The sequence below is a fragment of the Petromyzon marinus genome, chromosome 43 (genome assembly GCF_048934315.1).
Source record: "Petromyzon marinus isolate PM22_M1 ecotype Great Lakes invasive population chromosome 43, UKy_Petmar_22M1.pri1.0, whole genome shotgun sequence".
Lineage (NCBI taxonomy): Eukaryota > Metazoa > Chordata > Hyperoartia > Petromyzontiformes > Petromyzontidae > Petromyzon > Petromyzon marinus.
Window position 1 is genome coordinate 16377668 of NC_133709.1, and position 24505 is coordinate 16402172.

At 58.0% G+C, this 24505-nt stretch overlaps 1 protein-coding gene across 6 annotated transcripts in view; it reads right to left on the minus strand.

The window, feature by feature from the left end:
• Positions 1-1108: 1108 nt before the first annotated feature.
• The window catches only part of LOC116957809 (protein 4.1-like), a 95531-nt gene continuing 72134 nt past the window's right edge, over positions 1109-24505 (minus strand). For 3 of the 6 annotated variants that reach the window (XM_076073855.1, XM_076073853.1, XM_076073856.1), the window contains exons 10-21: positions 24000-24097; positions 22462-22640; positions 21414-21724; positions 20242-20304; positions 18825-19031; positions 16006-16107; positions 11720-12367; positions 9429-9557; positions 9009-9110; positions 6870-6950; positions 3874-4058; positions 1109-1636 (exon numbers count right to left, since the gene is read on the minus strand). In XM_076073855.1, coding sequence (XP_075929970.1) covers positions 3909-4058; positions 6870-6950; positions 9009-9110; positions 9429-9557; positions 11720-12367; positions 16006-16107; positions 18825-19031; positions 20242-20304; positions 21414-21724; positions 22462-22640; positions 24000-24097 — 2070 coding nt within the window. In that variant the 3' untranslated portion in view covers positions 1109-1636; positions 3874-3908. The other 3 variants (XM_076073857.1, XM_076073858.1, XM_076073859.1) reach the window with 3 other exon arrangements.

Consider the following 24505-nt stretch of genomic DNA (forward strand, 5'->3'; position numbering starts at 1 on the left):
TGTTTCCTCTGATCGTAAAAAAAAAGAGAGGAAGAGAGAGAGTGGAAGAGAGAGAGGAAGAGAGCGAGGAAGAGAGAGAGGAAGAGAGAGTGGAAGAGAGAGAGTGGAAGAGAGAGAGTGGAAGAGAGAGAGGAAGAGAGAGAGAGATAGAGGAAGAGAGAGAGAGGAAGAGAGAGAGAGGAAGAGAGAGAGAGAGGAAGAGAGAGAGAGGAAGAGAGAGAGAGAGGAAGAGAGAGAGAGAGGAAGAGAGAGAGAGAGGAAGAGAGAGAGAGAGGAAGAGAGAGAGAGAGTGGAAGAGAGCGAGAGAGTGGAAGAGAGAGAGAGTGGAAGAGAGAGAGAGAGAGGAAGAGAGAGAGAGGAAGAGAGAGAGTGGAAGAGAGAGTGGAAGAGAGAGATAGAGGAAGAGAGAGAGTGTAAGAGAGAGAGAGAGTGGAAGAGAGAGTGAGGAAGAGAGAGAGACAGAGAAAGAGACAGAGAGGAAGAGAGAGACAGAGGAAAAGAGAGAGAGAGAAAGAGACAGAGAGGAAGAGAGAGAGAGAGAGGCCGTGTCAAGGAAGCTTCAGGAAGGTAAAAAATAAAACGACCAGTTCCGTCGGCTCCCGTCGGCACGGCGAGCCGGGCTTGTGCGACATCCACATGGGTTCGATCTCGACCCCTGACACATATTTGAAGTTTGCGGTGTCTGTCTCTCTCGCTCTCTCTCCCCGCGGTCGTGTGGATTTTTCTCCGGCAACTCCAGCTTTCCCCCCACCACATTTAGAATCAACGTGCATTCAGGGTATATGGCCGATATACATGTCCATGCGATGACAAGCCGCTTCGTCAAGCTCTCAGTTGTGGCCAGGGTCGCTTCTGAAAAAAGAGCCACACAGGCTCAGTGGGCCTTACCTGGTAAGATAAAAATAAGTTTAGTTTTTGCCGTTGTTTAGCACAGGCCGGCAGCTACCCACGGGTAAGCAAATAGCCGCTGCTTCCCGGCAGGAAAGCAACCATCGCCACTTACAACACTGAAGAATGCAGCAGCACCAGCAACCTCATCAGGTTGAGAGACACCAAGTGTTGTTTTTTTAGCGAAGGTTTAAAATAAGAAAAATACAAAAAACGTTAATCGTGGCCGGTCAAAGACTTTATCATCTGCAACGTACTGTGGAGAGCCGGTGGCTCAAGACCGAAGGAGCGCGAGGCCGTTAGAAACTCGCGGCAGCCCCCCAAGGCCGTTAGAAACTCGCGGCAGCCCCCCAAGGCCGTTAGAAACTCGCGGCAGCCCCCCCAGGCTGCGGGGATTTTGGCAGGAGGCCCCTTTGCGAGGTTCGATTTTTCCTTTCCCACGCGCACGATTAAAAACGCGCACGAGCGAACGGAATAAAAAGTAAAACGTCAACGGACAACGTAATAAAAAAAAAAACTTAATCTGAGAGCAAGAGAGAAACGAAGAAATACAAATCGTGAAGCGTGGTGCGGCGAGTAAGGGGCGGCGAAACGGGCGCCGACAAACGCGGGCAACAGCGGAGCCGCGGGTGGGTGACGTCGCCCTGGCCTGTGCGGCGGCCGCCGCTGCGGCACGAGAGTGCTTCCTGTGGCGCGACGATCAAGAGGTCACCTCCCCACGGCCCCGTGGCTCCCCTCCTGCCAGCCGCTGAGGACAACACGCACACGCACCACAGACGCACCACACACGCACCGCACACACACCACACACAGCGCCACACATGAACCACGCACGCACCACACACGCACGCACCACACACAGCGCCACACACACACAGCGCCACACACACACGCACCACGCACAGCGCCACGCACGCACCACACACAGCGCTACACACGCACCACACACACACGCACCACGCACAGCGCCACGCACGCACCACACACAGCGCTACACACAGCGCCACACACACACACGCACCACGCACACACCACACACACACCACACACACACCACACACACACACACCACACACACACCCCGCCGCCACCGCCAAACAGACATCACTAGTGAGCATCGGCAGCAGGTCGCCACACGCACGCACACGGCAGTCTGCCAGGTGCGTGTGTGTGGTGTACACGTGTTGTGTGGTGTACACGTGTTGTGTGTGGTGTACACGTGTTGTGTGTACACGTGTTGTGTGTGGTGTACACGTGTTGTGTACACGTGTTGTGTGTGGTGTACACGTGTTGTGTACACGTGTTGTGTGGTGTACACGTGTTGTGTGTGGTGTACACGTGTTGTGTGTGGTGTACACGTGTTGTGTGTGGTGTACACGTGTTGTGTTTGTGTACACGTGTTGTGTGTGGTGTACACGTGTCGTGTGTGGTGTACACGTGTCATGTGTGGTGTACACGTGTTGTGTGCGTGTACACGTGTTGTGTGTGGGTACACGTGTTGTGTGTGGTGTACACGTGTTGTGTCTGGTGTACACGTGTTGTGTCTGGTGTACACGTGTTGTGTGGTGTACACGTGTTGTGTGTGCGTGTACACATGTTGTGTGGTGTACACTTGTTGTGTGGTGTACACGTGTTGTGTGTGGTGTACACGTGTTGTGTGCGTGTACACGTGTTGTGTGTGGTGTACACGTGTTGTGTGTGTGGTGTACACGTGTTGTGTGGTGTACACGTGTTGTGTGTGGTGTACACGTTCTGTGTGTGGTGTACACATGTTGTGTGTGCGTGTACACGTGTTGTGTGCGTGTACACGTGTTGTGTGCGTGTACACGTGTTGTGTGCGTGTACACGTGTTGTGTGGTGTACACGTGTTGTGTGGTGTACACGTGTTGTGTGTGCGTGTACACGTGTTGTGTGCGTGTACACGTGTTGTGTGCGTGTACACGTGTGTGTGGTGTACACGTGTTGTGTGTGGTGTACACGTGTTGTGTGCGTGTACACGTGTTGTGTTTGTGTACACGTGTTGTGTGCGTGTACACGTGTTGTGGGCTGTACACGTGTCGTGTGCGTGTACACGTGTTGTGTGCGTGTACACGTGTGTGTGGTGTACACGTGTTGTGTGCGTGTACACGTGTTGTGTGCGTGTACACGTGTGTGTGGTGTACACGTGTTGTGTGCGTGTACACGTGTTGTGTGCGTGTACACGTGTTGTGTGCGTGGGGAGCGGTGGTGTAGCGGTTGGCGCGCTGCGCTATGAACCCGGCGACCCGAGTTGGATTCCCGCTCACGACCAACACACTCAGTGACGATTGCTGGGCCTCCCCTAGGTCGACTCAGCCTAAAATGAGTACCTGGTGCGGTGTGTAGTAAACATCGCCACTGGGGAGACAAAGGCGGCCGGGCGTGGTTCTGGCCACCCACCCCCTCGTGTGCCGTGCCAGCCTTCGTAGGGTGCTCGCTAACAGCACTTGCCCCAACAGTCTGTTCAGGCTATACTGGGGGATCTTTGTCTTTTCCTTTGTGCGTCCGTGCACTGTACCGCTCAAGCCCATAGCACCCAACATAATAAAACAAAGCAGACCCACAAACTTTAAATCGACGCGGTGGCTAGGAGATGTTAACGACCTCGCCTGGTATGCAGGTGGTCGTAGGCTCAATCCTGGCACCTGTATATTTGGAGTTTGCGTCTCTCTCTCTCTCTCCCCGTGGTCGGGTCCTCCCGATGTTTCCCTCCACATTGAGAATCAACGTCACGCGTTTAGAGAATTTGGCTGCCGCTATAAAATTCACCCGTGACAAGCCACTTCTCGCTGGGCAATCCTTCGTGATGGCCAAGTCGCTGACAAAAAATAAACTACACAGCTCAGTTGGGCCTCATCCCTCCCCCCACCCCCCCCGATAGGCTGACTTGGCAGGCACGGCTAAGATGCGCAGTGCACAACAAGAGGGCACCGTGAGGGTCGGGAGGCCGACGGACTGCGACGTCACCTGGGCAGGGAGGGGGGGGCACGGGGCAGCGGCCCTCAGGGGCGCTCCTCCTCCTCCTCCTCCTCGTCGTCGTCGTCGTCGTCGTCGTCCTCGATCGACACATCCGTCTCCTTGTGCACGACCACCTTGGTGACCGCCATGTCGGGGTGCTGCTCCTTGGCCTCGCGGATTGCCTGGGCGAGCGCCTGCTCAGAATAAACAACACACCACACACAGTCACACACACGCAGGTCGTCACACGCACACACGCAGGTCGTCACACGCAGGTCGTCACACACGCAGGTCGTCACACACACACGCAGGTCGTCACACGCACACACGCAGGTCGTCACACGCACACACGCAGGTCGTCACACACGCAGGTCGTCACACACACACGCAGGTCGTCACACACACACGCAGGTCGTCACACGCACAGACGCAGGTTGTCACACACACACATGCAGGTCGTCACACGCAGGTCGTCACACGCACACACGCAGGTCGTCACACGCACACACGCAGGTCGTCACACACGCAGGTCGTCACACGCACACACGCAGGTCGTCACACGCACACACGCAGGTCGTCACACACGCAGGTCATCACACACACACACACACAGGTCGTCACACGCAGGTCGTCACACGCAGGTCGTCACACATACACACGCAGGTCGTCACACGCAGGTCGTCACACGCAGGTCGTCACACGCAGGTCGTCACACGCAGGTCGTCACACATACACACGCAGGTCGTCACACACACACACGCAGGTCGTCACACACACGCAGGTCGTCACACGCAGGTCGTCACACGCAGGTCGTCACACACGCAGGTCGTCACACGCATACACAGGTTGTCACTCGCAGATTATCATACACTCAAAAAAATACAAAGATCCCCCGTATAGCCTTAACAGACTGTAGGGGCAAGTGCTGTTAGCGAGCATCTATGAAGGCCGGAACGGTACACGAGGGGGTGGGTGGCCAGCACCACGCCCGACCGCCTTTGTCTCCCCAGTGGCGATGTTTTCACACCGCACCAGGTACTCATTTGAGGCTGAGTCGACCTAGGGGAGGTGCAGGACCGGTGATGGCCAAGTCGCTGGTGTTGGCCATGAGTGGGAATCGAACCCGGGTCGCCGGCTTCATCGCTTAACCGCTACACCATCGCTCCCCACTGTCATACACACACAGGTCGTCACACGCACGCCATGGTAAAGAAACTACCTCGCCTGGAGGACGTGCGTTCGATCCCAACCCCTATTTGAAGTCTGCGTTGTCTCTCTCTCTCCCCCTGATCACGTAGATTTTTCTGCGGGTCCTCCAGTTTTTCCCTCCACATTCAGAATCAACATCGCACGTTTGGCCGCCGCTACAATTGCCCACACGACGATGATAAGCCACTTCACCGAGCTTTCATTTGTGATGGCGGCGTCGCTCAGTGGGGCCCTTACCTGGTAAAATAAAGAGTAATTCCTGCAGTCACAAAAGCTTCAAATCAAGCTAAAAAAATGTTGTTTAAACAAATAACTTTCCCGACTGTTAAATGGGCCGAGACACGGGGTGGGGTGGGGTGGTCAGCAAAGGGCTGGTCACAACAAGCCGACAGGGTGACGGATCGCTGCGGAGTAATGCAGGGTGTCTCAGGGATCAAGCCTCATCGCAGCTTCACTCACGAGGGGAGAAATCTTCCGCTCCAGAGCGCCACCGCCGCGAGATGAGAAAACCGAAGCCGCCAGTCGCAGTACCGATGCGTTCCTTTTGGTTCGTGCTTACTGTCACAGGCCCACCTTTATCGCCGCCGCTATTGTATTTGTGGTCAGCCAAGTCACGCCCGTGTATAGTGCGGGTCAAGTCTAGTGAGGCAGCAAACGATACCAAAACTTGAGGCGATTCAAAGAGGGTTGGCTTGTTTGACATTTTTTTTAAGACCGGCCACCCTGCTCGCTTTCACACCGCAGCGTACCTCCAGCACCACACGATGCGCTCACAATAGGCCGCAGGATGACCCCTTTATCCCGACACTCACACCTGAGCCTACGCGTTCCCGAACAACTCGCACACCCTCGAGGCACTTGTAAGCCTCGGATGGCGTTTTGCCACCCACTTGTGGGCGACATTCATAGGAAACCCGACTCCACATTCATAGGAAACCCGACTCCATCATGGACCGCCGCCGGCCTCACGACGTCGTCAGAGGTGGATGCGAGCCGGCGCCTGCGGCGGTGGCGTCGGAGGCAGCCGACCGTGGCTCCGCCGCCCGTTCCTGCTCCCCCCCCCGCCCCCCCCCCCCCCCACGGGTGTCCAAGCTGGAAGCTTGGAAATTTTCGAGAGCAGAGACGGCTGGGGTCTTCTTCCATTCACCCCCCGCTATTCTCCCTTGCCACTTATTTGAGCCACGCGACAACCGGTTGTCGTTGTTTTTGTAATCGCGATTGGGCTTGCGCACCCACGACAGCCTCGCCGGGTCTCGGAGACTCTTTTCTTCAGGAGGGTGGTCCCGCCAATTCTTCGCGGTAGAGGGGACGGGGGGGGGCGACGGTCGCCACGAGGAAATCCCGATTGGGCGATTTGCGAGGAAAATTCTTGAAACGTGGAGCAGCGTGACGCCGCCACCACCGCCACTCACTGCGATTTTTGTACTTCCGCAGTGTTCATGCGTACAGATGGGGACGGGTTAAAATCCGTCCCGTGTGTCCGCACAGAGGGCTTAACATTTCTAAATTTAGATGTCACGCAGTCTTCCATCACAGCACGACTTTCACGCATCCCCAGGCTCGGGGGACGAGGTCGCGAGCGGCCGACACGCAAGCCCAAATGTTGCAGCGCCGCCGGCTGCATCGGACGCGAACCCCTCCCTCGTCTGAAATTGGCGCCCGGCATTGGAACCGCGAACGAACGCCGCACGGCAGGCGCCGTGGTTACCACCCCCCGCCACCCCCGCTGCTGTTCAGGCACCGGGTACTCATTTGAGGCCGAGTCAACCCAGGGGAGGCCACGCGCGTGCACGCACCTGGTCATGGTCGATGTCGGTGTCGGCCATGATGACGATGCGCTTCTCGATGCGCGTCTCCGAGATGCCTCCCTTCACCGTCTACGAGGACGGTGAGAGACGCGGTCACACACAGAACCACCACACACACACAGAGCCACCACCACACACACACACACACGCCACCACCACACACACACACACACACGCCACCACCACACACACACACACAGAGCCACCACACACACACACACAGAGCCACCACACACACAGAGCCACCACACACACACACACAGAGCCACCACCACCACACACACACACAGAGCCACCACCACCACACACACACAGAACCACCACACACACGCACACAGAGCCACCACACACACACACACAGAGCCACCACACACACACGCCACCACCACACACACACACAGAGCCACCACCACCACCACACACACAGAGCCACCACCACACACACACACAGAGCCACCACCACCACACACACAGAGCCACCACACACACACAGAGCCACCACACACACAGAACCACCACACACACACACAGAGCCACCACCACACACACACACACAGAGCCACCACCACCACACACACAGAGCCACCACACACACACACAGAGCCACCACCACACACACACACAGAGCCACCACCACCACACACACAGAGCCACCACACACACACACAGCCACCACCACACACACACAGAGAGCCACCACACACACACACAGAGCCACCACCACACACACACACAGAGCCACCACACACACAGAACCACCACACACACACACACACGCCACCACCACACACACAAACACACACAGAGCCACCACACACACGCACACGCCACCACCACCACACAAACACACACAGAGCCACCACCACACACAGAACCACCACACACCCACACACAGACAGCCACCACACACACGCACACGCCACCACCACACACACACAGAGAGCCACCACATACATGCACAGAGAGCCACAACACACACACACACAGAGCCACCACACACACGCACACACCACCACCACCACACACACACAGAGAGCCACCACACACACACACAGAGAGCCACCACACACACACACAGAGAGCCACAACACACACACACACAGAGCCACCACACACACGCACACACCACCACCACCACACACACACAGAGAGCCACCACACACACACACAGAGAGCCACCACACACACACACAGAGAGCCACCACACACACACACAGAGAGCCACAACACACACACACACAGAGCCACCACACACACGCACACACCACCACCACCACACACACACAGAGAGCCACCACACACACACACAGAGAGCCACCACACACACACACAGAGAGCCACCACCACACACGCACAGAGAGCCACCACCACACACGCACACACCCACCACACACACGCACACACCACCACACACGCACAGAGAGCCACCACACACATGCACACACCACCACCACACACACACAGAGAGCCACCACACACATGCGCACGCAACCACCACACACACAGAGAGCCACCACCACACACACACAGAGCCACCACACACACGCACACGCCACCACCACCACACACACACGCACAGAGCCACCACACACACACAAGCCACCATGCACATGCGCGCCACCACATACACAGCACCACCACACACACGCACGCCACCGCACGTACGCGACCACACACACCCACCTCACCACACACACAGCACCACCACACACACGCACGCCACCACACACACACACAGTGCCACCACAACAACAGCCGCCATTCACCACGAAGTGTCGGTGATGTCACCACGGCGCTTGTGCTAGGCTTTGTGCACTGTAAGGCCAAGTGTCGAATGCCCGCTGGCAGCAGGTCAGGGGACAGACCCAGGTACCGTGGGTTGACTGAAGGAGATGCACCACCCCACAACCCCACCCGTTGTGGGGTCCGTGCGACGAGCAGGCCATTTGTGTGCCAGCGTCACGGTCCACAATTGGCAACTTTGAAAAAATATTACCCACAAATCACTTGCACACAGCACGAGCAATCATCGCCCCCCTACTGGCAGACTATCAGCCATTTGCAGGACAGGTGGCGAGCCGCGGGGGGGACAGCCATCACTGGGGGGGGGGGGGGTTGCCGCCCTACCTTGGTGATGTGCGTGGTGGTCGTGGTGGCAACGGACTCTGCCGAGAAGCCGGCCATCTCCGGCAAGACACTCGACTCGGACGCCTCGCCTCCGCGTCCCTCCTGGCGAGCAAACCGCAACGTCGGCGTCACCGTCACCGCCGCCGGTTGTCGGGCCGCGGCCGCGGCAGAGGCCGACGTTTCGCACGGCTCCGGCGGTTCGGAGCGACGCCGCCGTGACAACACGAGGCGGCGGCTAACGTCGTACAAGCCGCGGTCACGGGCCCCGCGGGCGCGGCAGGGTGGCGACGCTCAAGGCCGCGGGGACGACGGGTCAGGTGAGAAGCACTTTTAGATTTCACGCGGGGAGGCGGAGAGACGACGGAAACACGTGGGAGAGACCGCTGTCCCTTATCCGAGTGATATCCGCGCGTCTGATACCTGCGTGGCCGCGTAGGTGATGGTCTTGGTGTGCGTGTGCACGATGGGAACGTCCGTGGTGGAGAAGTCCGGCCTCCCCGTGTGCGACACCTCGCTGAAGCTCACGCTCTCCGTGGCGATCAGAGGCGGCTGTGTTCCACACACGCACACAGGTACACACGCACAGATACACACGCATGCACACACACATGCTCACGCACGCTCACACACACACGTGTGTGTGTGTGTGTGAGCGTGTGTTCGCGTGGCAGCATCACAGCGGTGATGCTCGCGCCTCCCAGCGGAAAGGGTTGGGGTTCGATTCCCGTCACAGGCGCCATTCTGTGTAGAGTCTGTACGTTCTCCTCCATGGCCTGTACGGGTTTACTCCGGGTTCTCCGGTTTCCTCCCAAACAAAGTAAAAAAAACTTAACATACAGGCATTCCTCCAATTACGAACTCCCAATTTCCGAATTTTCGCTTTTACGAAATTTGAGTTGCGCGCCAGAAACAAGAGACTTCTGGGTGGGTGTCCTGCATCGGCGTACTGTGACAACGTGTACTGTGACAGGGCATGCTGGGTCGGTGTACTGCTACAGGACATACTGTGACAGGGCGTGTTGCTACAGTACATACTGCTACAGGACATACTGTAATAGGGCGTGTTGCTACAGGACATACTGTGACAGGGCGTGTTGCTACAGGACATACTGTGACCGGACGTGTTGCTACAGGACATACTGTGACAGGGCGTACTGCTACAGGACATACTGTGACAGGATGTACTGCTACAGGACATACTGCTACAGGACATACTGTGACAGGGCGTGTTGCTACAGTACATACTGTAACAGGACATACTGTAACAGGACATACTGTAACAGGACATACTGTGACAGGGCGTACTGCTACAGGACATACCATGACAGGGTGTACTGCTACAGGACATACTGTGACAGGACGTACTGCTACAGGACATACTGTGACAGGGTGTACTGCTACAGGACATACTGCTACAGGACATACTGTAACAGGACATACTGCTACAGGACATACTGTAACAGGACGTACTGTGACAGGGTGTACTGTAACAGGACGCGTGCTCCATGGGTTCCAATCCATCGTGTTTTTGTTCGCCATCTCACTTCAAGCACCCTTCAATACGAGCAGCAAAGCGTGAATCAACATCGCCCGGCTATATTTACTCCAGAAAAGAAGTCTCGGCAAGCTATGGAGCCGGGGCGCCATGAAGAGGCATGAGAGAAATGAGCTCGCCTGGGCAGACGAGCGACATCAAGTGGGGGCACCGCGGTGGCTCAGAGATGTTGACGACTTCACTTGCTGTACAGAGAGTCGTGGCTTTGATCCCGAGCCAGATGCCTGCTGTATATTCGGAGTTTGCGTCTCTCTCTCTCTCTCCCTGTGGTCGTGTGGATTTTTCTCCGGTTCCTCCGATTGTTTCTCTCCACGTTTAGAATCAACATCACGCATACAGAGTATACATTCCCACATGATAAGCCACTTCTCCAATCGGGCTATCATTTGCGATAGCCAGGTCGCTCCTGAAAAAACAGCTATCTGTCGCTCAGTGAGGCCTTACCTGGTGTGTTAAAAAAAAACATCACATTGTTTAGTGTTTATCTTATTGCGCTACAGAAGAGTGGAGCGATAGCGCCCTGCAGCGGCCCGGTGTGGACACGGCTACACACCGCCATGCGTGCCTCTGCTGCCGCCTTGTGGCGCCGCGTGGTGACGCCGCGTGGTGACGCCGCGTGGTGACGTCGCGTGGTGACGCCGCGCGGTGACGTCGCGCGGTGACGTCGCGCGGTGACGTCGCGCGGTGACGTCCCATCAAACCTGTTGGTTTGCATTGGCCAAGCACCCACGTGCTGGGTAGATTGTTACGTCACAGACCCGAGGCAGCTTGAGGCTTTCATCCAGCAGTGGAATGACCATGGCCGTTTCATGATGACGGTGAAGATACAGGGCGACCTCGCAACTTTTTGACGTTCGTTTGGGGGACTTTCTGCTTCAAGGAGCCTGAACAGACCGTTGGGGCAAGTGCTGTTAGCGAGCAGCACCTATGAAGGCCGGCGCGGCACACGAGGGGGTGGGTGGCCAGCACCACGCCCACACCAGGTGCTCATTTGAGGCCGAGTCGACCTAGGGGAGGCCCAGGACCGGTTCAGATAATCGTCACCGGTGTTGGCCGTGAGCGGGAATCGAACCCGGGCCGCCGGGTTCGTGGTGCAGCGCAGCGCAGACCGCTGCGCCGCCGCTGACGCACACACGGACATACACGCGGCCCTCACCTCAAAACCGCGCTCCTCCTCCTCCTCCGACTCGCTCGTCTCCGACTCGGACGCGTCGGCCCCGTTGGATTTGGGCTTCCCCTCGTCGCCGTGAGCGCCGGCCTCCCCCTTCCTCAGCGCCACGGCCACCTTCATCATCTCCCTCTCCAGGAAGTCGACGTCCCCCGCGGCCCCCTTGGCCTCCTCCCCGGGTGCCCCGCCCGAAGCCTGGGCCTCGCCTGCGCCCGTCGCCTCGGCCCCGTCGCGGGGGACCGATTCGGGCGGGGCGGCCACGCGTCTGACGACCTCCTCCTCCGCCGCTGCTCTCTTCTCCGTCTTTGCTCTCTCCTCCTCCTCCTCCTCCTCGCCCCTCCTGCCGCCCGACGAGGGAGCCGTCTGGACGCCGGGCCCGGTGCGAGCGTCGCCGTCGCCGCCGGAGGAGTCGCCGTCCTTCTCGTCGGAGGAGCCCTTGAGCAGGTCGGGCTCGCCGGTGATCACCACCGTCTTGTAGACGACCCGCGACATCGACACCGAACTGCTGCTGCTCATCCGCTGCTGCTGCTGCGGCTGCTGCTGCGGCTGTGACTGTTGCTGCGGCTGCCGCTGAGGCAGCGCTGCCTCGGCCCTTGCCTCCGCCCGGGAGCCTTCCTCCTCCTTCTTCTCTATCCTCTGCGGGGGGACAAACGACCGAGGCGCAACGCGGGGAAAAAAGTGAGCGTCTGGGGGAAAAGTCCGAAGGCAGAGGTTGGTGGGCCGCAAAGAGAGATGGAGCCCGCCTGAAGCGCCAACGCACAAGGGTCCGACGAAACGCCCGCAAGCCGCAGCGTAACCAGCAGATGTTAACTACCTCGCCTGGTATACAGGTCGGGGGTTGAATCCCGACCCTGATGCCTGCTGTATATTTGGAGTTTGCGGTGTCTCTCTCTCTCCCCGTGGTCGCGTGGATTTTTCTTCGGTTTTCCCCCTCCACATTTAGAATCGACATCGCCACACATTTAGAGTAATTTGGCCGCTTATACATTTTCCGCGTGATGACGGTAATCCACTCCGTTGAGCTATCATTTGCAATGGCCAGGGTCGCTTCTGAAAAAGAGCGACGTAGCTCACGTGCGGCCTTACCTGGCTTAATTAGTTTCGGTGAGAGTGCCCTCCCCCCCTGTCACGCATGGGGGCTCAACGTGGGGCCTCCTGCGTTTCCATCCATTAGCCAAAAATACTCTGCAACTACTGCTGCTGCTTCTGCTGCGGCGGCTGCTGCAGCGGCTGCTGCTGCTGCGGCTGCTGCTGTGCCTGTCGAGCTGCGGCTGCTGCAGATACTGAGCCGCTGCTGCTGTGGTTGCCGCTGCTGCTGCTGCTGCTGCACAGGCGGCGTTCTGCTGCTCCGGTTGCCACGGGGAGCCACTCCGAGTGCCGCCGGCGCTGCGCCAAGTCGCCCCGATAGCTCCCAGAACGCGAGCCGTCTTGCAACCGTTTGTGTAAACGTTTTTTCAAGCACCTACGAACTACGTGGTGGAAGGAAGATGTTTTAAAAATGGTGCAGGGGCCAGATGGCATCCCCCATCGCCGGCAACGCAGCTTTACCTGGGGCCTGCCCACCATCAGATGGTCAGGGACTCCGAAAGTACAAAGACTGACCCGGAGTACTGGCCTATTTATGGTATCATGGCCTTCGACCAGGTCAATAAAGCTCCAAACACTCATGCAGACAAGACAAAGATGCCCCGTATAGCCTTAGCAAGTGCTTAGCAAGTGTGTTAGGCGAGCACCTATGAAGGCCGGCACGGCACACGAGGGGGTTGGTGGCCAGCACCATGCCTGGCCGCCAGATATTCGTTTGAGTCTGAGTCAACCTAGGGGAGGCCCAAGACCGGTTCAGACAATCGTCACTGGTGTCGACCGTGAGCGGGAATCAAACCCGGGCCGTCGGGTTCGTTAGCGCAGCGCGCTAACCGCTGCGCCACCGCTCCCCACTATCTCCACACAAGCCAAAGAGCCTTAACAGACCTTTGGGGCAAGTGCTGCACACAGACGCACAGACACAAAGACGCACAGCCGCATAGACACAGATGCACAAACACACACACAGGCACACACACAGGCATACACGTGACACACTCGTGCCGGATGACAGGTGACCGCTCAACGTCCCCCCCGCCCCCGTGGGTTTCGCGCGTTCGTATCGCCGGTCTCTCCGCTCGCTCGTCAGCCGGCGCGGTTATCGTCACGGCGCGGCTATCGTCACGGCGACGGCTATCGTCACGGCGACGCCATCGTCACGGCGACGCCATCGTCACGGCGACGCCATCGTCACGGAGACGCCATCGTCACGGCGACGCCATCGTCACGGCGACGGCATCGTCACGGCGACGGCTATCGTCACGGCGACGCCATCGTCACGGCGACGCCATCGTCACGGCGACGCCATCGTCACGGCGACGCTATCGTCACGGCGACGCCATCGTCACGGCGACGGCTATCGTCACGGCGACGCTATCGTCACGGCGACGGCTATCGTCACGGCGACGGCTATCGTCACGGCGACGGCTATCATCACGGCGACGCCATCGTCAGGGCGATGGCTATCGTCACGGCGAGGCCATCGTCACGGCGACGCTATCGTCACGGCGACGGCTATCGTCACGGCGACGCTATCGTCACGGCGACGGCTACCGTCACGGCGACGGCTACCGTCACGGCGACGGCTATCGTCACGGCGAGGCCATCGTCACGGCGACGGCTATCGTCACGGCGACGCTATCGTCACGGCCAGGCCATCGTCACGGCGAGGCCATCGTCACGGCGACGCTATCGTCACGGCGACGCCATCGTCACGGCGACGGCTATCGTCACGGCGAGGCCATCGTCACGGCGACGCTATCGTCACGGCCAGGCCATCGTCACGGCGACGGCTTTCGTCACGGCGACGGCTATCGTCACGGCGACGCCTATCGTCACGGCGACGGCCATCGTCACGGCGACGGCTTTCGTCACGGCGACGCCTATCGTCACGGCGACGCTATCGTCACGGCGACGCCTATCGTCACGGCGACGGCTATCGTCACGGCGACGCTATCGTCACGGCGACACTATTGTCACGGGGACGGCTATCGTCACGGCGACGCTATCGTCACGGCGACGCCTATCGTCACGGCGACGGCTATCGTCACGGCGACGGCTATCGTCACGGCGACGCTATCGTCATGGCGACGGCTATCGTCACGGCGACGCTATCGTCACGGCGACGCTATCGTCACGGCGACGGCTATCGTCACGGCGACGCTATCGTCATGGCGACGCCTATCGTCACGGCGACGGCTATCGTCACGGCGACGCTATCGTCACGACGACGCTATCGTCACGGCGACGGCTATCGTCACGGCGACGCTATCGTCACGGCGAGGCTATCGTCACGGCGACGGCTATCGTCACGGTGACGGCTATCGTCACGGCGACGGCTATCGTCACGGCGAGGCCATCGTCACGGCGACGGCTATCGTCACGGCGACGCTATCGTCACGGCGACGGCTATCGTCACGACGACGCTATCGTCACGGCGACGGCTACCGTCACGGCGACGGCTATCGTCACGGCGACGGCTATCGTCACGGCGAGGCCATCGTCACGGCGACGGCTATCGTCACGGCGACGCTATCGTCACGGCCAGGCCATCGTCACGGCGAGGCCATCGTCACGGCGACGCTATCGTCATGGCGACGCCATCGTCACGGCGACGGCTATCGTCACGGCGAGGCCATCGTCACGGCGACGCTATCGTCACGGCCAGGCCATCGTCACGGCGACGGCTTTCGTCACGGCGACGGCTATTGTCACGGCGACGCCTATCGTCACGGCGACAGCCATCGTCACGGCGACGGCTTTCGTCACGGCGACGCCTATCGTCACGGCGACGCTATCGTCACGGCGACGCCTATCGTCACGGCGACGCCTATCGTCACGGCGACGCTATCGTCACGGCGACGCGATCGTCACGGCGACGCTATCGTCACGGCGACGCCTATCGTCACGGCGACGGCTATCGTCACGGCGACGCTATCGTCACGGAGACGCTATCGTCACGGCGACGGCTATCGTCACGGCGAGGCTATCGTCACGGCGAGGCTATCGTCACGGCGACGGCTATCGTCACGGCGACGGCTATCGTCACGGCGAGGCTATCGTCACGGCGACGGCGGCACCTGCGAGATCTCTACGAGCAGCTCGTCCGCAAACTGGGCGGGGGGCTCCCGCGGGTGCGGGCCCACGGGCCGCGCCGCCCACGCCTCGTCGCCCGGCGCCACCGTGGCCACCTCGTGTGGATGGCGGCTGGGCGGACTCGAGGGCGCCGGCTCCTCGGGCAGCTGAGCCCAATCCTCCTCCTCCTCATCCTCATCATCCTCCTCATCATCATCCTTCAGGGTCACGGCAGCAACGGCGGTGGCGGCAGCCAGACAGGAGGTGGAGGAGGAGGGGCGCATGCGCCGGAGGTGATGGGACATCGTGATGGTACATCATTCATGATGGTACATCGTTCATAATGGTACATCATTCATGATGGTACATCGTGATGGTACATCATTCATAATGGTACATCGTGATGGTACATCATTCATGATGGTACATCATTCATGATGGTACATCGTGATGGTACATCATTCATGATGGTACATCATTCATGATGGTACATTATTCATGATGGTACATCGTTCATAATGGTACATCATTCGTGATGGTACATTGTGATGGTACATCGTGATGGTACATCATTCATGATGGGACACCGTGATGGTACATTGTGATGGTACATCATTCATGATGGTACATCATTCATGATGGTACATCATTCATAATGGTACATCATTCGTGATGGTACATCATTCATGATGGGACACCGTGATGGTACATTGTGATGGTACATCATTCATGATGGTACATCGTGATGGTACATCATTCATGATGGTACATCATGACGGTACATCATCCATGATGGTACATTGCGATGGTACACCAATGATAACGGTATACGCACGGCAAATAACACGGATGGTTCATCGTATCGTCACCATCGTTCGCAACGTACACCGGTTACGATGGTGGGTCGTGGTGGTACATCGGTGAGTCACGTAACGTCATTCAGGACGTAACACCGTTCAGATGTGACATCGTTCAGGAGGAGGGGGTGGTGTTGTGTTGTGTTGTCAAGGCAGAGGCAGGGTTAGGGTTGGCAGGGCAGAGGGTCGTGGGGGTTTTGGGGAGAGAGAGAGAGAAACACGGACGGGGGGTGGTGGGGATGGAGGCGGCGTTGGTTGGGTTTTGAGATGAATGAGCAAGCGGCTGTCACCAGGGGGCAATGGGGGTCAGTGGAGCCGAGCGACGATGCGAGGAACCGTGGACAGCGGCAGCGGGGGAGGAAGCGGGGGAGGCAGCGGCAGCGAGGAGAGAAGCAGACGTTAGAAGCAGGTTAGTAAGAAACAAACATTCAATGGGTTTGCAGTTAGGCGCAGGAGCAGAAGTGGCTTCATTAGCTCAAGCTCTTCCTATTCTCCACGAATCTGCAGTGCGTGGATGTGAACACATCTCGTGGTTATTGACAGGGATAGCCATCTTAGAGGAGGTGTCACTGTGTGGCGCGTGCGGTGCCTGCCCAAGCTGACGCTGGGGCTCACTGTTGTTGTTGCTGTGCTGTTGTTCCTGTTGTTGTTGTTGTTGCTGTTCGTGCTGGGCTCCGTTTTTATACGCTACCAGGTAAGGCCCCACTGAGCTACGTAGCGCTTTTTCAGAAGCCACCTGGCCCATCGCAAAGGAATAGCTCAGCGAAGTGGCTTATCGCGTGGAAATGTACAGCAGCGGCAAATACTCTTAAACGCGCGTTGATTCTAAATGTGGAGAGAAATCCACGCGACCGCGGGGAGAGACAACATGCAGACTCAGGATAAGGATCGAACCCACGACCTCCTGTATACCAGTGAAGTCGCAGCTAGATATGGAGGGCGTCGGCAGTCCTCGAAGATCGCACGCGTGCGGTGCGCGTGTAGCTAGCACGAAACGGAAGGCTGATTAATCCAGAAAAATCAGATCTTCTGCTCGTTGGCACTTAGGCTCGGGAGAAAAGTCCACGGGTCTCTATGTGAGGCTCTGTGCAAATCTACGGGTCTCTGTGTGAGTCTATAATGTCTCTGGGTGAGTCTGTGTGTGAATCTACGGGTCTCTGTGCAAGTCTATAATGTCTCTGGGTAAGTCTGTGTGCGAGTCTCCGGGTCTCTATGTGAGTCTGTGTGCAAATCTACGGGTCTCTGTGTGAGTCTATAATGTCTCTGGGTGAGTCTGTGTGTGAGTCTACGGGTCCCTGTGCGAGTCTCTGTGCGAGTCTATGGGTCTCTGTGTGATTCTATAATGTCTCTGTGCGAGCCTCTTTGTGAATCTACGGGTCTCTGTGCGAGTCTATAATGTCTCTGGGTTGAGTCTGTGTGCGAGTCTACGGGTCTCTATGTGAGTCTATAATGTCTCTGGGTTGAGTCTGTGTGCGAGTCTACGGGTCTCTGTGTGAGTCTATAATGTCTCTGTGCGAGCCTCTGTGTGAATCTACGGGTCTCTGTGCGAGGCACTGTGCAAATCTACGGGTCTCTGTGTGAGTCTATAATGTCTCTGGGTAAGTCTGTGTGTGAGTCTACGAGTCTCTATGCGAGCCTCTGTGTGTGAATCTACGGGTCTCTGTTCGAGGCACTGTGCAAGTCTACGGGTCTCTGTGTGAGTCTATAATGTATCTGGATGAGTCTGTGTGAGTCTACGGGTCTGTGTGAATCTACGGGTCTCTGTGTGAGTCTATAATGTCTCTGGGTAAGTCTGTGTGTGAATCTACAGGTCTCTGTGCGAGTCTACGGGTCTCTGTTTGAGTCTATAATGTCTCTGGGTTGAGTCTGTGTGTGAATCTACGGGTCTCTGTGCGAGCCTCTCTGTGTGAATCTACGGGTCTCTGTGCGAGCCTCTGTGTGTGAATCTACGGGTCTCTGTGCGAGGCACTGTGCAAGTCTACGGGTCTCTGTGTTTGTCTCTCTGCGTGCGAGGGAAGAGGATGCCTCTGCCAATCGGTGCTGGGGGCTGTGGTGGGGTGGGGGTGGGGGGTTCGGACCTCCGTGCCGGGCTGGCCGTGCCGGCGGACGGGCGACGGCTCCTGCAGGCGGATGTCCCAGCCGCCGGGCGGCGGCGCCGTCGCCGCGCCGGCCGCGCCGGCCGCGCCGGCCGCGCCGTCGGGCCGCGACTCCAGGAAGGAGCGCTTCAGTTCGCTGAGGCTCGCCTGGCGCTTGAGCAGCAGCTCGTCCGGCCGGCGCTCCAGCTCCTGCGGGAAGCGTCGCCCGACACCACCCCGACGGTCAGAGGGTGGCCGCGGTGACGCGCGCGCGTGTGGGTGTGTGTGTGCGTGTCGGCGTGTGTGTGCGTGTCGGTGTGTGTGTGTGTGTGTGTCGGTGTGTGTGTGTCGGTGTGTGTGCGTGTGTGTGTAAGTTTGTGTGTGTGTGTCGGTGTGTGTGTGTCGGTGTGTGTGTGTGTGTCGGTGTGTGTGTGTGTCGGTGTGTGTGTGTATGTGTGTGTGTCGGTGTGCGTGTCGGTGTGTGTGTGTGTCGGTGTGTGTGTGTATGTGTGTGTGTCGGTGTGTGTGTGTGTGTGTCGGTGTGTGTGTGTATGTGTGTGTGTCGGTGTGTGTGTGTGTGTGTGTCGGTGTGTGTGTATGTGTGTGTGTCGGTGTGTGTGTGTCGGTGTGTGCGGGTTAGTGTGTGCGCATGTCAGTGTGTCGGTGTGTGTGTGTGTGTCGGTGTGTGTGTGAATGTGTGTGTGTCGGTGTGTGTGTGTCGGTGTGTGTGTCGGTGTGTGTGTCGGTGTGTGTGTGTGTGCGTCGGTGTGTGTGTGTGTGTCGGTGTGTGTCGGTGTGTGTATGTCGGTGTGTGTGTGTGTCGGTGTGTGTATGTCGGTGTGTGTGTGTGTGTGTGCGCGTGCCAGTGCGTGCCAGTGTGTGCGTCAGTGTGCGTCTGTGTCAGTGTGCGTGTCGTTATTCACCAATAATGGCCAAGAGGAGTATTTGAGGCACTTTAAGTTTAAGCCTGGGAACCGCGTGAAGCCCAACACACAGCAACGCACAACAACAACAACCACCACCACCACAACAACTACAACAACCACAACAACCACAGCATCAACCATAACAACAACAACCACAGCATCAACCATAACAACCAAAACAACAACCATTACAACAACCACAGAAACAACCACAACAGCAACCACAACCACCACGCTGGGCCGCCCCGCGTCGCTCGGCAACCACGTGCTCCTTCAGGAACTGAAACAACCGGCGTAGACCGAGCGTTCCTGAAAGAGGCACGGGGAGCTAAAACGTCGGGGGGGTGGGGGGGGGGACCGTGCCCAAAACAATGCAGAGTGGTGTGCACGCACGCACGTGCCGGAGAAACCCCCCAAACGCGGGGGCCCGGGGCAATTCACAAAGTAGTTGGAGGGGTCGTGGAGTGGAGGGACGCGGCAGGCACCATACGAACCTCTAACATTAGCCTGCTATGCCTGATATAAATGTTTTCTCCGTCTGCTTTCTTAGGCCTTCTCTGTGAAAGGGGAGGGAACACACGGGGGAGGGAGGGAGGGGAGGAAGGGGAGGGAATGCAAATGATAAATACAAAAAAAAGCAAGGCAAAAATAACCGCGGCGCAAAACGGACACGGCACAGGGGGCGTCGACTGGAATGGGCAAACCAAGGCGATGGCGATGATGGCGATGATGGCGATGATGGCGATGATGGCGATGTGCTCTGTGTGCAGGGGCGGGGCGGGGGGGGGGCGGGCGCGTGGCGGTGAGCGTGGGGGGAGATGGCAGAGAGATCTAGAAGCACATTTTTTTTAGGCTCTAGAAACTATTTGAAACTACTTTTAATTAATATTGACGAGGTAAGGGCCCATTGAGCTGTGCAACTATTTTTCAGGAGCCTTGACCTGGCCGTCACAAATGATAGCCCAACGAAGTGGCTTATTATCATCATCATCATAATCGCGTGGAAATTTAGCAGCAGCAGCAGCCAAATATTCTGAACGTGTGACGTCGATTCGAAATGTGGAGGTGAAAAACCGGAGGACCCGTAGAAAAAATCCACGTGACCACGGGGAGAGAGAGAGAGAGACACCACAAACTCCAAATATACAGCAGCAGCAGGCGTCAGGGTCGGAATCAAACCCACGACCTCCTGTATAACAGGCGAGGCAGTCAACATCTCCTAGCCACCGTGGCATTCGAATGTGCAAGTGATGTTTTGTACAACGAAACACGGAGGCTTCGGACTCCCTCAAAATAAATAAATATCACCTCCCCACGATTGTCTCTCCAATTTTATGTTTTCATTGGCGCGATGACCCGTCAGCCACACGGCCTCCTGGGAGCTCGCCTCGTCAGCAGCGCTGGCTCAACGGCAAGCAGAACCCGGGGTTTCAACCTTCCGGGTCTCATCGGCGGGCTCGGTTTCTTCCTACAACGAATGCCGTGCGGTGATTTGTGGCGAGGGGGCGCTCCGCATTCAACGCTAAAAAATATATTTAGGTATTGCACGGAAGTGGGCGTGCGCTGCCCACCGCAGCGGCGTGGGTCAAGGCAAAGCATCGGCCAAACTCGGTTCTGCCTGCGGTCGGTGGCGGCGGCGGCGGCGTTGAAGGGGCTCCACCCTCACCTTCACCTCCTCCCCCTGTGCCTCCGAGCTCTGGCCGGAGGTTTCCTCTTTCTTGTCGTCGTCGCCGCCGGCACCGTCGCCGCCGTCGCCGCCGTCGCCGCCGCCGTCCGTCTTCTCGGCCGCGACGGCGGACGGGAAGGTGTCCCCGCCGGTCGCGGTTGTGGCGGTGACGGCGGTGACGGCGGTGACGGCGGCGACGGAGTTGACGGCGTGGCGCTCGCCCCCCACGGAGTTGCGGGGGTCAGCGGTGGGGGGCGGAGGCTCGTCGTCGAGACCCCACGAGGAGCCGTCCTGGCTGCCTCCGCCCGGCGCTGGCAACGACATCGGTGAGAGACAAAAACACAATCGCCGTTAAGGGATCGTGAAACACAATCAGTTTCTCCCACACGCCGGTTGTGTGTTGGAGCGGGCTTACTTCTCCAACAAGCATTGACATGTTTTGTTTAGGTGACAAACCTTCCTAGTTCGTGGGTGGTGGCGGGTTTCACGACACATTTACATATTTACACCGCCTAACCCAAAAACCTCGATTATGGATAACATTGGTCAAGAAAGCCTACTGCGTGTTCAGCAAACTACATTCTCACTTGCAAACTCTACTCGCGGAGCCTTCGACACTTCACGTGGCCTCACGGTGCACCTAGCCTGGCACGAGCGCTGTGGTGACGTCGCCGCCGCCGCCACTTCGCGGCGAATGGCGGCTGTAGTTCTTGTTGTTGTTGTTGTTGAGACGGCAAGCCGCTGGGAGCTATCGCGCACCTTTACATCATCACCGCGATTGACAAACTCATTTCTTGACAGCTGCGCTTGTTGTTGTTGTCGTGTTTAGTTTGTTGTCCCTTCCGCCGCACCTCCGGTTAGCCCGGTTAGCTACGTGCGGCGCGAAAGAAGTTCAACAAACATACACAGGCAAACATATACAAGGGGGGGGTCGAGGGTAGGAGAGCGGGGGGGAGGTGTCCGGCAAGGCCGCCTGCGATTGGCCAAAGTGTCCAGAGCGCCGGCCGGTGGACGCGGGGGTATCGCCCGCCCGCTCGTGCTGCATCACCTCCGTCGAGCGAGCTGGACACGGTGTAGCGCTTGCTGGCGGAGCGAGTGAAGTGGGGCGCGGGGCGGTCGATCTGCGAGCTGGCGGCGCGCGTCTGCGCCTGCGTGCGCCCCGAGTAGCGGAAGCGTGAGCCCAGCGTGAGGAAGCGGCCCTTGGGCGCCGGCTCCGGGGTCACCAGCCTGGCGGCGGCGGCGGCGACGGCGACGACGACACGCCAAACAATAACAACAACAACGATAAACAACAACAATAATAGCAACACACAGATCAATAATAGCAACACTGATCAAAAGCAACACTGATCAACATCAACACTGATCAACAACAACAACACACAGATCAATGACAACACCACACACACACACACACCGCTCACCAACAATACACCAATCATTAACGCCAACAACAACAACAACAGACCGATCAACAACAACAACAAGAAGCAGCTCCAGGATCAGCCAGGGCAGCAGCGACGAGGGCCCAGGTCACGGTGTCCCGGGGCCTGCCCTTCTCACTGCCCATCGGGAGGGAGAACGAGGAGGTGGAAGAGCAGGGAGGGCAGGGGACAGGAGGAGGGGGACGAGGGCGAGGAGGGGTGGTGGTGGTGGTGGTGGAGGAGGAGGAGCAGGGGAAGGAGGAGTTGCAGGAGGAGGAGGAGCATGGGGAGGAGGAGGGGCAGGAGGAGGTTATCTCCGTCTTGTCATCGTGCGGCTGCTGATGGAGACGTGGAGCAACAGCGGCGATGGTCTCACACTGAGGTGGTCGGGCCAGCAGACAACCGCGTCAAGGAGCAAGCGGAGTCGTGTGTCGTCGTCATCGTCGTCGTCGTCGTCACTGCGATGTCTCTCTCCTTCGTATTTGTGGCTCGGGGCGTAGGGCCTCCGTTCTGGATGGCCACAGTCGCACGCTACTACTGGAGGAGTTGAACATTTTCTATTTGTGCATCATCATCAACCGCTGCCACGGTTTGCGCGGTGGATGCGGTTTGGGTACGGATCGTGAGCAGCTTCGTGGAAGATCACACCCCCAAGGGGTCTTCTGCGCTGGGTCTTTGAGGAGGAGGTGGTGCCGCCGACGACGATGCCCCAGGTGAGTGGTGCAGGCCACCTCACAATCATTTCCGTTCGTTTATTACAGCCCCAGGTCAACCCGCTGCTGTGTGACGAAGGACTCCCCCCCCCCTTATGCCGTGGTCAGACATTGGCAGTTTTTTTTTAATCATAATTCACCACTCTGGTCAGTGTGGGGTGGGCAAAGAGGAGAGTCCGCCAGCTGTTCAGACGTCCAAGACCCCCCACCTCCCTCGCGTCTGGGTTCCGTGTCGGGGCGCCATCGTCTGTGTGTATATGCGAGTGTGTCTGTGTGCGCGCGTCTGTGTGTGCGCGTCTGCGTGTGTGCGAGTGTCTGTGTGCGTACGTCTGCATGCGTGTGCGTGCGTGCGTCTGTGTGTGCACGTCTGCGTGTTATCTGTGTGTGTGCGTGCATCTGCGTGCGTGAGTCTGCGTGTGTGCTTCTGCGTGCGTGCGTGCGTGCCTCACCGGAAGAAGGTGTGGTGCTCCACGCACACCTTCCAGAGGCGTTTGGCGGCGCGGTGGTTGGGCAGCTTGAAGCCGATGGTGCTCTCAAACTGGTCGAGCTGAACGAGCGTGAGCGGGAGAGAATCAGAATCTTTATTTAGACCGGAGGAATCCGATGAGCTATGAAGCTCTTTTTCAAAGATGTCTAGTAATCGTACAGAAAGAGAGAGGGAGGCAATCAGTCACACGTCTCCGTGCGTGTCTGTGCATCTCTGTGCGAGGATATGGGTCTCTATGTGAATCTGTGGGTCTCTGTGAGTCTATGGTCTTCATGTTTGTCTGTGGGTCTCTAGGCAAGTCTGTGGGTCTCGAGGTAAGTCTGTGGGTCTCTATGGATGTCTGTGGGTCTCTATGCGAGTCTATGGTTCTCTGAGTCTATGGGTCTCTAGGTAAGTCTGTGGGTCTCGAGGTAAGTCTGTGGGTCTCTATGGATGTCTGTGGGTCTCTATGCGAGTCTATGGCTCTCT